General features: G+C 50.5%; 1 protein-coding gene across 1 annotated transcript in view; it reads right to left on the bottom strand.

The window, feature by feature from the left end:
• The window catches only part of LOC147107213 (leucine-rich repeat serine/threonine-protein kinase 2), a gene marked incomplete at its 5' end in the record, with an annotated part of 193,741 nt that extends 181,845 nt beyond the window's left edge, over positions 1–11,896 (bottom strand). Inside the window, 3 exon segments of the mRNA XM_086007547.1 lie at positions 4,806–4,992; positions 6,131–6,425; positions 11,001–11,896. Coding sequence (XP_085863673.1) covers positions 4,806–4,992; positions 6,131–6,425; positions 11,001–11,896 — 1,378 coding nt within the window.
• Between the last annotated feature and the right edge of the window lie 2,124 nt (positions 11,897–14,020).

Raw genomic sequence — 14,020 nt, 5'->3', positions numbered from 1 at the left:
TCGAGGCATCTGTGTAAACAGTAACCTGGGGAAGGTATTCTGTAGCATCATAAACAAAAGACTTATAAACTTCCTTGAAGAGCACAATGTCTTGAGTAAAAGCCAAATTGGATTCCTGCCAAACTATAGAACATCCGATCATATCTTCACCCTACAGACCCTAATTGACAAACACGTTCACCATAACAAAAGCAAAATCTACGCATGCTTTGTAGATTTCCAGAAGGCTTTCGACTCCATCTGGCATGACGGTTTATTCCTGAAACTTATCGAAAGCGGGGTAGGAGGTAAAACATATGATGTAATTAAATCAATGTATACAAACAATAAATGTGCAGTTAAAATTGGAGACAAACAAACAAAATACTTCCCACAGGGGCGGGGGGTGACGCAGGGCTCGCCAATCTCACCGACACTCTTTAATATTTACATTAATGGATTGGCAAAACTACTTGAACAATCTACAGCACCCGGCCTCACCCTATATGAATCCAAGGTTAAATTCCTCCTCTATGCCGACGACCTGGTTCTGCTGTCACCAACTAAGGAGGGTCTACAGCAGAACCTGGACCTGCTGGAGTCGTACTGCCAGACTTGGGCCCTGACAATAAATCCCCAAAAAACCAAAGTCCTTGTGTTCCAGCAAAGATCCAAACAACATGGACCCACAATAAATTTCACAGTAGGAACAACCAAAATTGAACAAACCACTCACTACACATACTTGGGCTTAAAAATCAGTTCTACGGGAAACTTCAAACTGGCTGTGAATGAACTGAAAGAGAAAGCAAGAAGGGCTTTCTATGCCATCAAAAAATCAATCCAAATAGAAATCCCAATTAGCATTTGGCTCAAAATTTTCAAATCAGTAATTGAACCAATTGCACTCTATGGCAGTGAGGTCTGGGGACCACTAACACAACAAGATTTTGCAAAATGGGACAAACACCCAATTGAGATCCTACATGCGGAATTCTGTAAAAGTATCCTCCGGACTCAAAGGAAAACAGTAAACAACGCATGCAGGGCGGAACTAGGCCAATACCCATTAATAATCACTATCCAAAAAAGAGCCACCAAATTTTGGAATCACCTACAAATGAGCAACCCCCAATGCTATCACTACGACGCCCTGAAATGCCAAGAGCTGACCATAAAGAAGAATACCCTCAGTCAACTAGTCCTGGGACTCAGTGAAGTAACTAATAACAATACTAACAAGAACCAGCCCCAGGACAGTGACAGGGTAACACAAAGAATTCGACCCAACACAATCGTCGCTAAGCAAAAGGAAAAATATCTGTCATATTGGGCAGAAACAACAAAAACCCAAAGCAAACTCAATTGCTACTTGGCCCTAAACAGACAATACAACATAGCTGATTACCTGACCATGGTAAAGGATAACAAACTGAGAAGAACCTTGACAAGGTACAGACTTAGCGAACATAGCCTAGCGATCGAAAAAGGCAGACACAGGCAGACCAGGCTGCCAAGAGAAGACAGGATATGCTCTCACTGCAGTCAGGGAGTAGTTGAGACAGAGATGCACTTCCTCACAGCCTGTGGAAAATATCAGGGCATCAGAGAGAATTTCTATCAAAAATTCTCACAAATATGCCCTGAATTCAGAAATCTGACTGACAACCAAAAACTCCCATTCCTACTGGGGGAGGAGAGAAGCTGTGTAACACTGGCGGCACACTATGTTACAGCTTGCCATGAACAGAGGGACAACCAGTAAACTAAGACAAGAGTATATATAAACAAGGCGAAAATATATTTATAAACTCAGGGATATACCTGTTTATACACTGTATGAATGGAACCGCGTTTATGTGTTCAACCATAAATGTATTTTGATGCTTTGGCAACATAAGATGTACCTTATCATGCCAATAAAGCGATTTGTATTATTGTATTGTCTGTGGAACTGTAACCCAGTGAGAGTCAGTGCCTGTGGCTCCCGTGCCCCAGTGAGAGTCAGTGCCTGTGGCTCCCGTGCCCCAGTGAGAGTCAGTGTCTGCGGAACTGTACTCCAGTGAGAATAAGTGTCTGTGGCACCCGTACCCCAGTGAGAGTCAGTGTCTGTGGAACTGTACCCCAGTGTGAGTCAGTGTCTGTGCCTCCCGTACCCCAGTGAGAGTCAGTGTCTCTTCCTCCCGCACCCCAGTCAGAGTCAGTGTATGTGGAACCCGTACCCCAGTGAGAGTCAGTGCCTGTGGAACAGTACCCACTGAGTGTTAGTGACGGTGGATCCTGTTCCCCAGTGAGATTTAGTGATTGTGGGACCCATATAACCGTGAGAGTCAGTGTTTACGGAACCCGTTCCCCAGTGAGAGTCAGTGCCTGTGGCTCCCATGCCCCAGTGAGAGTCAGTGTCTGTGGAACCAGTACCCCAGTGAGAGTGTCTGCGGAACTGTACTCCAGTGAGAATAACTGTCTGCGAAACTGTACCCCAGTGAGAGTCAGAGTCTGTGGAACTGTACCCCAGTGAGAATCAGTGTCTGTGGCACCCGTACCCCAGTGAGAGTCAGTGTCTGTGGAACTGTATCCCAGTGAGAGTCAGTGTCTGTGGAACCCGTTCTCCAGTGAGGGTCAGTGTCTCTGGAACTGTACCCCACTGAGAATCAGTGTCTGTGGAACTGTACCCAAGTGAGAGTCAGTGTCTGTGGAACCCATACCCCAGTGAAAGTCCGTGTCTGTAGAACCCGTACCCCAGTGAGAGTCAATGTGTGTGGAACTGTACCCCATTGAGAGTCAGTGCCTGTGGAACTGTACGCCAGAGAGAGTCAGTGTCTGTGGAACTATACCCCAGTGAGAGTCAGTGTGTGTGGAACCCATACTGCAGTGAGAGTCATTGTCTGCGGAACCCGTACCCCAGTGAGAGTCAGTGCCTGTGGAACACGTACCCCAGTGAGAGTCAGTGTCTGTGGAACTGTACGCCAGAGAGAGTCAGTGTCTGTGTAACTGTACCCCAGTGAGAGTCAGTGTCTGTGGAACCCGTACCGCAGTGAGAGTCATTGTCTGCGGAACTTGTACCCCAGTGAGAGTCAGCGTCTGTGGAGCACGTACCCCAGTGAGAGTCAATGTGTGTGGAACTGTACCCCATTGAGAGTCAGTGCCTGTGGAACTGTACCCCAATGAGAGTCAGTGTCTGTGGACCCCGTACCCCAGTGAGAGTCAGTGTCTGTGAAACTGTACCCCAGTGAGAGTCAGTGTCTTTGGAACTGTACACCAGTGAGAGTTAGCGACTGTGGGACCCGTTCCCCAGTGAGAGTCAGTGTCTGTGGAACCGGTTCCCCAGTGAAAGTCAGTGTCTATGGAACTGTACCGCACCCAAGAGAGGACAGGATATGCTCTCACTGCAGTCAGGCAGTGGTGGAGACAGAGATGCACTTCCTCACAGCTTGTGGAAAATATCAGGGCATCAGGGAGAATTTCTACCAAAAATTCACACAAATATGCCCTGAATTCAGAAATTTGAATGACGACCAAAAACTCCCATACCTACTAGGGGAACAGAGAAACTGTGTAACCTTAGCGGCACACTATGTTACAGCTTGCCATAAACAGAGGGACAACCAGTAAACCTAAGAAAAGAGTATATACAAATTATACGAATGTATATTTATACACTCAGTGATATATCTGTTTATACACTGTATGAATAGATCTGCGTTTATGTGTTCAACCATAAATGTTTTTCGATGCTTTGGCAACATAAGATGTACCTTATCATGCCAATAAAGCGATTTGAATTGAATTGAATTGAATTGAATTGAGAGTCAGTGTCTGTGGAACCAGTACCCCAGTGAGAGTCAGTGTCTGTGGAACTGTGCCCCAGTGAGAGTAAGTGTCTGCGGAACTGTACCCCAGTGAGAGTCAATGTCTCTGGAACCCGTACCCCAGTGAGAGTCAGTGTCTGTGGAACTGTACCCCAGTGAGAGTCAATGTCTCTGGAACCCGTACCCCAGTGAGAGTCAGTGTCTGTGGAACCCATACCCCAGTGAGAGACAGTGTCTGTGGAACCCGTACCCCAGTGAGAATCAGTGTCTGTGGAAACCGTTCCCCAGTGAGAGTCAGTGTCTGTGGAACCCGTTCCCAGTGAGAATCAGTGTTTGTGGAACCCGTACCCCAGTGAGAATCAGTGTCTGCGGAACTGTACTCCAGTGAGAGTCAGTGTCTGTGGAACTGTACCCCAGTGAGAATCAGTGTTTGTGGAACCCGTACCCCAGTGAGAGTCAGTGTCTGTGGAACCCGTACCCCAGTGAGAGTCAGTGTCTGTGGAACTTGTACCCCAGTGAGAGTCAGTGCCTGTGGAACTGTACCCCAGTGAGAGTCAGTGTCTGTGGAACTGTACCCCAGTGAGAGTCAGTGTCTGTGGAACTGTACCCCAGTGAGAGTCAGTGTCTGTGGAACTGTACCCCAGTGAGAGTCAGTGCTTCCAAGGGAGGAGAGGAGCGTGCAGTGGCAGAAGAGGAAAAGCAGCAGATTAGTTTGCTGAGGCATATTTAGGACTGAGATGAGGAGGGATTTCTTCAGTCAGAGGGTGGTGAATCTTTGGAATCTTCTGCCCCAGAGGATTGTGGATGCTGAGTCGTTGAGTATATTCAAGGCTGAGATCGATAGAATTTTGGACTCTAGGGGAATCGAGGGATATGAGGATCGGGCGGGAAAGTGGAGTTGAGATCGATGATCAGCTGTGATCTCACTGAATGGCGGAGCAGGCTCGAGGGGCTGAATGGCTGACTCCTGCTCCTAATTCTTATGTTCTATTGACTCAGCACTGTATAAAATCTTACCGTGTTCTGGAACTTGATGTGTTTCAATGAGATCCGTAATAGCTTTTTCCACCACTTTGTAAATGACTGGAAGTTTCCGGATTGCATTTGGGAAAATATTCTCATTCCGAACTAATTCCAGAATTTGCAGCTGAGCCTTGTTCATGGCATCGTATCGCGTGCAGTCGATGGGAATAAGGTCTAAAACCTGCAGGGCAAAGGCCACCCAGTTTAGTTCAAACTCTCATTGGTTCATATCTGGGAAGAAGGGAAGGGAGAAATGAAGGAGGGGAAATAGAGAGAGGGAGGGAAGGATGGAGGGAGGAATGGAAGGAAGGGAGAGCAGGAAGGGAGGGAAAGAAGGGAGGGAGGGCAGGAGAAAGGGAATGAGGGAGGGAAGGAATAAAGAAGAAAAGAAAGATAGGGAAGAAAGGAGGGAGGGAAAGAAGGAGGGAAGGAGGGAGGGAGGGAAGGAGGGAAGGAGGGAGGGAAGGAGGGAGGGAAGGAGGGAGGGAGGGAAGGAGGGAGGGAAGGAGGGAGGGAGGAAGGGAGGGAGGGAAGGAGGGAAGGAGGTAGGGAGGGAGGGTACAGTTATAGGGTACATAGTGTCTGCGATTCTGGAGCAGTAAACCAGAGGTCGAGACTTCAAAGCCCACCCTAGAAAGTACAGAAACTGAGTTGAATAAATCTTGTAATTTGTGGTTGGCACCAGAATAATAACGGCGAATATTGCTGGATTGTTGTAACCTCTGTCTGCCCCTTGGCAAGGCAACTGGGCAAGGGATGGAGCCAGGGACTTGCTAATCCTGGAGGTCCCTCTCCTCAGGCTCAGGCACACCTGGCGAGGTGGATGTGGGGCCCAGGTCAGGGAAAACGCCTGGGACCACTGTTAAAAAAAAAAAAAGGGCCAATTGTATTTTGATAAGGGGCACACTCCTTCCCACATCCTCCCCCCGCCACCCCAAGGGCCCTGAAATGGTCCTTGCCCCCGCCTGACCCGTATCAATGAGGCATCCGCTCCCTGACCCTGCAAACTCCAGTGGGATCAGCGCCAACGTGCGGAACAGCTGGGATCGTGACCCCTGGGTTTTCGGCTCTGGCTTATTTCATGCTAAGAACAGAAGAAATAGGTGCAAGAGGAGGCCATTCGGCCCTTCAAGCCTGCTCCGCCATTCAGTCAGTTCATGGCTGATCTTCGACCTGAACTCCACTTCCCGCTCGAACCCCCTCACATTGTATGCACAAGTGGGGAAAAAAAGTTACCCAAACTCGTCACTGCCCCTTTAAATGGTCGGAATATTCATCGTGAACCCTGTCCTATTTTACAGAGTCGCTTTCATCCTCACCTGTAAACTGCACTCAGCTAAATCGTAGAGTTTGTTCGCCTGATCGCTGTATAATTCACACTGTGATTTCTTATTTAGCTTCTCCCGGCGCTGAGTCAAGTTCTCCTTTCTCTCAGTCAGCATGTCCTTGATCTTCTCCTCAATGTCCTTCTTCTTCCTCTGGATCTCTTCCTTATTGCAGAGGTCTACGTGACTCCCGATGGGAAGTACAACGGAATCTGGGACTCGCATGAAAACATTGTTGATCCAAAAACCAACTAGCTCCTTGAAGGAATCCTTGTCATCCACCTCGTACCTGGGGAAAGATAACCAGGTGTCACTTAAAGACAAATCGAGGCATAAAATGAGAAAGGATCATTCGCTCCATCAAACGCGCTCCTTCCACGTGTAGAGTCTACTCTATCATGGACTCTACACGGCACCATTAATCTCCTGTCAGGAGTGTGAATACTCCTCAATTCAGCTCACAGTCCAGTGCAGTACTGAGGGAGCGCTGCACTGTCGGAGGGGCAGTACTGAGGGAGTGCTGCACTGTTGGGGGGGCAGTACTGAGGGAGTGCTGCACTGCTGGAGGGTCAGTACTGAGGGAGTGCTGCACTGTCGGAGGGGCAGTACTGAAGAAGGGCTGCACTGTCGGAGGAGCAGTACTGAGGGAGTGCCGTACTGTCGGAGGGGCAGTACTGAGGGAGCGCCGCACTGTCGGAGGGGCAGTACTGAGGGAGCGCCGCACTGTCGGGGGGCAGTACTGAGGGAGTGCCGCACTGTCGGAGGGGCAGTACTGAGGGAGCGCTGCACTGTCGGAGGGGCAGTACTGAGGGAGTGCTGCACTGTCGGAGGGGCAGTACTGAGGGAGCGTCGCACTGTGGGAGCGCCACACTTTCAGAGGGACAGTACTGAGGGAGCGCTGCACTGTCGGAGGGGCAGTACTGAGGGAGTGCTGCACTGTCGGAGGGGCAGTACTGAGGGAGCGTCGCACTGTGGGAGCGCCACACTTTCGGAGGGACAGTACTGAGGGAGCGCTGCACTGTCGGAGGGGCAGTGCTGAGGGAGCGCTGCATTATCCGATGGGCAGTACTGAGGGAGCGCTGCACTGTCGGAGGGTCAGTACTGAGGGAGCGCTGCACTGTCGGAGGGGCAGTACTGAGGGAGCGCCGCACTGTCGGAAGGGCAGTACTGAGGGAGCGCTGCACTGTCGGACGGGCAGTACTGAGGGAGCGCTGCATTATCCGATGGGCAGTACTGAGGGAGCGCTGCACTGTCGGAGGGGCAGTACTGAGGGAGCGCTGCATTATCCGATGGGCAGTACTGAGGGAGCGCTGCACTGTCGGAGGGTCAGTACTGAGGGAGCGCTGCACTGTCGGAGGGGCAGTACTGAGGGAGCGCCGCACTGTCGGAAGGGCAGTACTGAGGGAGCGCTGCACTGTCGGAGGGGCAGTACTGAGGGAGCGCTGCATTATCCGATGGGCAGTACTGAGGGAGCGCTGCACTGTCGGAGGGTCAGTACTGAGGGAGCGCTGCACTGTCGGACGGGCAGTACTGAGGGAGTGTCGGAGGGGCAGTACTGAGGGAATAAACGGGTCTTTTTCCGAGTGGCAGGCAGTGACTAGTGGGGTACCGCAGGGATCGGTCCTTGGACCCCAACTATTCACAATATATATTAATGATCTAGACGAGGGAACTAGATGTAATATCTCCAAGTTTGCAGATGACACAAAGCTGGGTGGACGTGTGTGCTGTGAGGAGGATGCCGAGAAACTCCAGTATGATTTGGACAGGTTGGGTGATTGGGCAGAAGCATGGCAGATGCAATATAACGTGGATAAATGCGAGGTTATCCACTTTGGTGGCAAAAACAGGAAGGCAGATTATTATCTGAATGGCAATAGATTGGGAGAAGGGGAAGTGCAATGGCACATTGGATACAAAACTGGCTTAGTGGCAGAAGGCAGAGGGTGATGGTCGAAGGTTGTTTTTGTGACTGGAAGCCTGTGGCCAGTGGGGTACCACAGGGATCGGTGCTGGGTCCCTTGCTGTTTGTGGTCTACATTAATGACTTGGATATGAATGTAAAGGGTATGATCAGTAAGTTCGCGGATGATACAAAAATTGGTAGGGTGGTAAATAGCGAGGAGGGTAGCCTCAGTCTGCAGGACGATATAGATGGGTTGGTCAGATGGGCGGAACAGTGGCAAATGGAATTTAACCCGGAAAAGTGCGAGGTGATGCACTTTGGGGGGACTAACAAGGCAAAGGAATACACAATGAATGGAAAGACCCTAGGCAAGACGGAGGGTCAGAGGGATCTGGGTGTGCAAGTACACAGATCCCTGAAGGCGGCGGAACAGGTGGATAAGGTGGTAAAAAAGGCATATGGGATACTTGCCTTCATTAGCCGAGGCATTGAATATAAGAGCAAGGAGGTTATGATGGAGCTGTATAAAACACTGGTTAGGCCACAGCTGGAATACTGTGTGCAGTTCTGGTCGCCACACTACAGGAAGGATGTGATCACGTTAGAGAGGGTGCAGAGGAGGTTCACCAGGATGTTACCAGGGCTGGAGCGCTTCAGCTATGAAGAGAGACTGGGCAGGTTGGGTTTGTTTTCCTTGGAGCTGAGGAGGCTGAGGGGGGACATGATTGAGGTGTACAAAATTATGAGGGGCATAGATAGGATGGATGCTGAGGAGCTTTTTCCCTTAGTAGAGGGGTCGATAACTAGGGGGCATAGATTCAAGGTAAAGGGCGGGAGGTTTAGAGGGGATTTGAGAAAGAACTTTTTCACCCAGAGGGTGGTTGGAGTCTGGAACTCACTGCCTGAAAGGGTTGTGGAGGCAGAAACCCTCACAACATTTAAGAAGCATTTGGATGTGCACTTGAAATGCCATAGCATACAAGGCTACGGGCCAAATGCTGGAATATGGGATTAGATTAGACAGGGCTTGATGGCCGGCGCGGACACGATGGGCCGAAGGGCCTCTATCCGTGCTGTATTACTCTATGACTCTATGACTCTGAGACCTGGGCATCCTTGTTCACCAGTCGCTGAAGATAAGCATGCAGGTGCAGCAGGCAGTTAAGAAGGCAAGTGGTATGTTGGCCTTCGTAGCAAGAGGGTTCGAGTACAGGAACAAGGATGTCTTGCTGCAGTTGTACAGGGCCTTGGTGAGACCACACCTTGAGTATTGTGTGCAGTTTTGGTCGCCTTATCTGAGGAAGGACGTTCTTACCATGGAAGGAGTGCAGCGAAGATTCACCAGGCTGATACCTGGGATGGCAGGAATGACGTATGAGGAGAGATTGGGTCAATTGGGCTTGTACTTGCTGGAGTTCAGAAGAATGAGAGGGGATCTCATCGAAACTTATAAAATTCTAACAGGGCTGGACAGACTAGATGCAGGAAGGATGTTCCCGATGGCGGGAGAGTCCAGAACCAGGGGTCACAGTCTAAGGATAAGGGGTAAGCCATTTAGGACAGAGATGAGGAGGAATTTCTTCACCCAGAGAGTGGTGAACCTGTGGAATTCTCTGCCAAAGATGGCAGTAGAGGCCAATTCATTAAATATATTCAAGAAGGAGTTGGATATATTTTTTAAGGCTAAAGGGATCAAGGGGTATGGGGAGAAGGCAGGGACAGGGTACTGAATTTCGATGATCAGCCATGATCCCATTGAATGGCGGAGCAGGCTCGAGGGGCCGAATGGCCTACTCCTGCTTCTATCTTCTATGTTTCTATGTTTACTGAGGGAGCGCCGCACTGTCGGAGGGTCAGTACTGAGGGAGTGCTGCACTGTCGGAGGGGCAGCACTGAGGGAGCGCTGCACTGTCGGAGGTGCCGTCTGCTGTCTCAGGTGGGCGTAAAAGATCCCATGGTACTATTGTGAAGAGGAGCAGGGGAGTTATCCCTGGTTTCCTGTCCAATATTTATCCCTCAATCAACATCACTGAAACAGATGATCTGGTCATTGTCACGTTGCTGTTTGTGGGAGCTTGCGCTGTAGAAATGCAAGTCTTTCTTTCCCCCCCCTTTCCTTTTTTTTCCTCTCTCCCACATGGCAGCTGTCTCTCATCCTGCCAGTACACTTCACACCTAATCTCAGCCGTCTTGTCTGCACTGTCCTATTACCATCTCGTCTGGTTTTGAATACCTCTTGACTTCTTTTGTTCTATCGCAGCCCTGCCTTCGATCTATTTTATTTCCTTTCCAGTTTTGAAAAAGGGTTCACCTGAAACGTTGACTCTGTTTCTCGCTCCACGGATGTTGCCGGGCCTGCTGAGTTTTTCCAGCATTTTCTGTTGTTATTTCTTTCTTTCTTTTCTTCGATCCCCACAAGGTAAACAAGCAAACTTCCAGAATATTCATCCAACCTCCCAGCTCTGTTATTCAACCCTTCCACAATCAACACTCAGACTCTTCTTCTTCCCCAGGCCCCAGCAGCGTAGAGCGTTTGGTCTGTGGTGGGGCATTTGATCCTCTCACTATCCTGTCACCTCTAATATCATTCCCAGCCTGATATTTACCCAGCCCCTTTCGGAAGAGTTTAGTCCATTCAGTATCAGCTGCTTTTGAGTGACAGTTAATCACCTGAAAATTAATTTATCAGGGGCAAATGGATCAGGCTCCATTTTTTGGGTGAGAGTTTAGATCAAATATTCAGGATTCGCGGCTTGTCTGTAACCCTAATGAACACATTTACTGATAACAAGGTGGTGATTGCATTATGGAAAGGTGGTTCTTGGGACCTGTACATGTCACGTCACATGACACTGGGACACTGGGGCACTGAATTAGTGATTAAAAATAAAGTATTGTTTGGAGCAGATCAGGGGTTGAGTGGCCCATCAGGGACTTCAATCCTGGCCTTCAGCTCACCTGTGCAAGTCAATGACTAATATAACCAGGGCCTGGGGTGTGATGAAGACATGGTGAGTCAAGTAATACTCCTGTTGCCCAGCGAAATCCCAGCACAAGAAGGAGAAGTCCTCGATTTGAAACTCGTTGATCTCAATCCCGATTGTCCTGTCCTTCTCCGCAATGGTCACCAGTTCCCGCTTGGTCAAACTTTTACACAGGGTTGACTTTCCCGCCATGGATGCTCCGAGAAACATGGTCTTGATCCGCTTGTCCTCATGGGACTCGCTGTTCTGCAGTTGGCTGAAGTAACTGCGGATCTGCTGCAGCCCCCCCTCACAGACCTCGTCGGGAGGCTCTCTCAGAGGGTTGGCACGTGCACTGAACTTCCTCAGAGACCCGCCCTCAAACAGCTGGGACGGCAGTTCACGCAACTTGTTGTTCTCAATGTAAAATTCTTCGAGTTTTCCGAGTTCGGCAATCATTTCCGGGACTTTCTTTATAACGTTGTGAGACAGGTTGAGGTAGCGCAGGTCCTTGCAGCAGCTGAGGTCTGCCGGGAAGTCGGTCAGGCGATTGTTGTTGAGTTTCAGCTGCTTCAGGAGGGGGAGGTGGGGGAGAATCCCCTCCGCGACTTGCTGGATCTTGTTCTGGTTTAAATACAGTTTCTCAAGGTGTGGAAGCGAGGCAATTTCTGAGGGAAACTCCATCAATTCATTTTTAGACAGGATGAGTGCCGTCAGATTGCTCAGCCTCCACAGGCCTCTGGCATTCTTCAGCCTGTTGCGATCTAAGTTGAGATGATTAATCTGTGGGTCTTGCAGAAGATCTTCTGGCAAAACCTTCAGACGTCCCTTTGAGAGGTCCACTTCGCGGCCAGAGTTTTGCTCTAAAAAACAAACGCAGTTCGAGCGTAAAACGGTTCATCAAAAGCTGGCGAACTAAAGCTCACGGGGACATTTCACTCTGGGAGTTCTCGGTGATATATTTCCCAGCATTTCGTGTCACCCAATTTACTTTTTAATGATATTTATAATATGTTGGCTCGATTAAGCCCCCCAAAAAGTACACAACAACAACTTGTATTTACATAGCGCCTTTAACGTAGTAAAACGTCCCAAGGTGCTTCACAGGAGTATTAAAAGACAAAGGGGGAAAAACTGGCTCGCGCCCCTTTGGGGCGATAACTTCGCCGGGGCGCTAGGAGTGGCACCCTGAAAAAGTTAGCCCCCCCGCCCCGCACCTGAAATTCAATGGTAGCGCCCCAGGCAGGAGGCGGGGCTATTGGAAGCGCTCCCCCTCCCTCTTGGGGCGCGACCAGTGAATATCGCGGCGTTGCGTGGAGCAGCGCCACACGCGTCGGCACATAGTACCGCAGTACTGCAGGCTTCCCTCCCCTGATTAAAGCGGAGGGGCCTAGCGCAGCGCACACCAGGCCCTGCTGACCCACCAGCGAGCGGGGTGCCGGCAAAGGAGCCCGCGGCCGGCACCCAGCGTGGGGAGGCCGGAGGGGGCAGCTGCTGGCAGGCGGTCCAAAACAAATGGCCGCCCGGCACCTGCCCTTTAATTATCGCCGCCCCAGTCACAAAAACACCCTCCAGGCCTTGCGTCTGGCGGCAGGTCGCGGGGTGCGAGCCAAGTTTGCGGCCGGGGCGGGAGCGGGACGCTGCGCATGGCGATGACGTCACCACCAGAGGCGCAGCGCCGCGGGGCGCTATCGGCTACCATCACCGCTAACCCCCCGCTGAATTTCGCGGGAGGCGTTAGCGGCACCGCACCTGGGTGCTAGTTGCTTTGCGCCCCATCGGGGCTCAAACGAGAAGCACGAAACAACCGAATTTTTCCCCCCAAAAATTTGACACCGAGTCACATAAGGATAAATTAGGGCAGGTGACCAAAAGCTCAGTCAAAGAGGTCGGTTTTAAGGAGCGTCTTAAAGGAGGAGAGAGGGGTAGAGAGGCGGAGAGGCTTAGGGAGGGAATTCCAGAGCTTAGGGCCCAGGCAACAGAAGGCACGGCCACCAATGGTGGAGCGATTATAATCAGGTTCCTCAAGAGGGCAGAATTAGAGGAGCGCAGATATCTCGGGGGTTGTGGGGCTGGAGGAGGTTACAGAGATAGGGAGAGGCGAGGCCGTGGAGGGATTTGAAATCAAGGATGAGAATTGTGAAATCGAGGCGCTGCTTAACCAGGAGCCAATGTAGGTCAGCGAGCACAGGGGTGATGGGCGAACGGGACTTGGTGCGAGTTAGGACACGGGCAGCCGAGTTTTGGATGACCTCAAGTTTACGTAGGGTGGAATGTGGGAGGCCGGCCAGGAGTGCGTTGGAATAGTCAAGTCTAGAGGTAACAAAGGCATGGATGAGGGTTTCAGCAGTGGATGAGCTGAGGCAGGGGCGGAGACTGGCGATGTCATGGAGGTGGAAGTAGGCGGTCTTTGTTATGCTGCGGATATGTGTTCGGAAGCTCATTTCCGGGTCAAATATGACACCAAGGTTGTGAACAGTGTGGTTCAGCCTCAGACAGATGTTAGGGAGAGGGATGGTGTCGCTGGCGAGGGAACGGAGTTTGTGGCGGGGACCGAAAACAATGGCTTCGGTCTTCCCAATATTTAATTGGAGAAAATTTCTGCTCATCCAGAACACGGGGGAATGTTCACTTTTCCCACTGGGTAGACAATGGGCGCTGACAGATCAGCCGCCATTTCACATCCCGCCGAGTGTTCCTCTTCATTAAAAATAATCGGGGGGGTGTAAATCGATCGATGATTCTCTAACGCCCACATTCCACCCAGCGGGAAAAGTGAAAATTCAGCCCATTGTGTTTTACAGAGATGGAAACGTGGAAATTATTAACACGAGCGGAGGCTGTTCCTGGCTGTGCTGAAGCTAAGATACTCTTGGGGGCTGATTTATCACAGTCCCATCTTCCACTCGTTCGCCAAACAAATCCCCTTTTCATAAGAACATAAGAAATAGGAGCAGGCGATGATCCAATCCATTACACCAAGTAAATGGGAGTTAAAGGTCTGGACTCTTGGTA

This window comes from Somniosus microcephalus, chromosome 15 (genome assembly GCF_052327205.1).
Source record: "Somniosus microcephalus isolate GS21.2 chromosome 15, FLI_Smic_1.0, whole genome shotgun sequence".
NCBI classification, from domain to species: Eukaryota; Metazoa; Chordata; class Chondrichthyes; order Squaliformes; family Somniosidae; genus Somniosus; species Somniosus microcephalus.
This window is presented reverse-complemented; position numbering and strand designations above follow the sequence as displayed.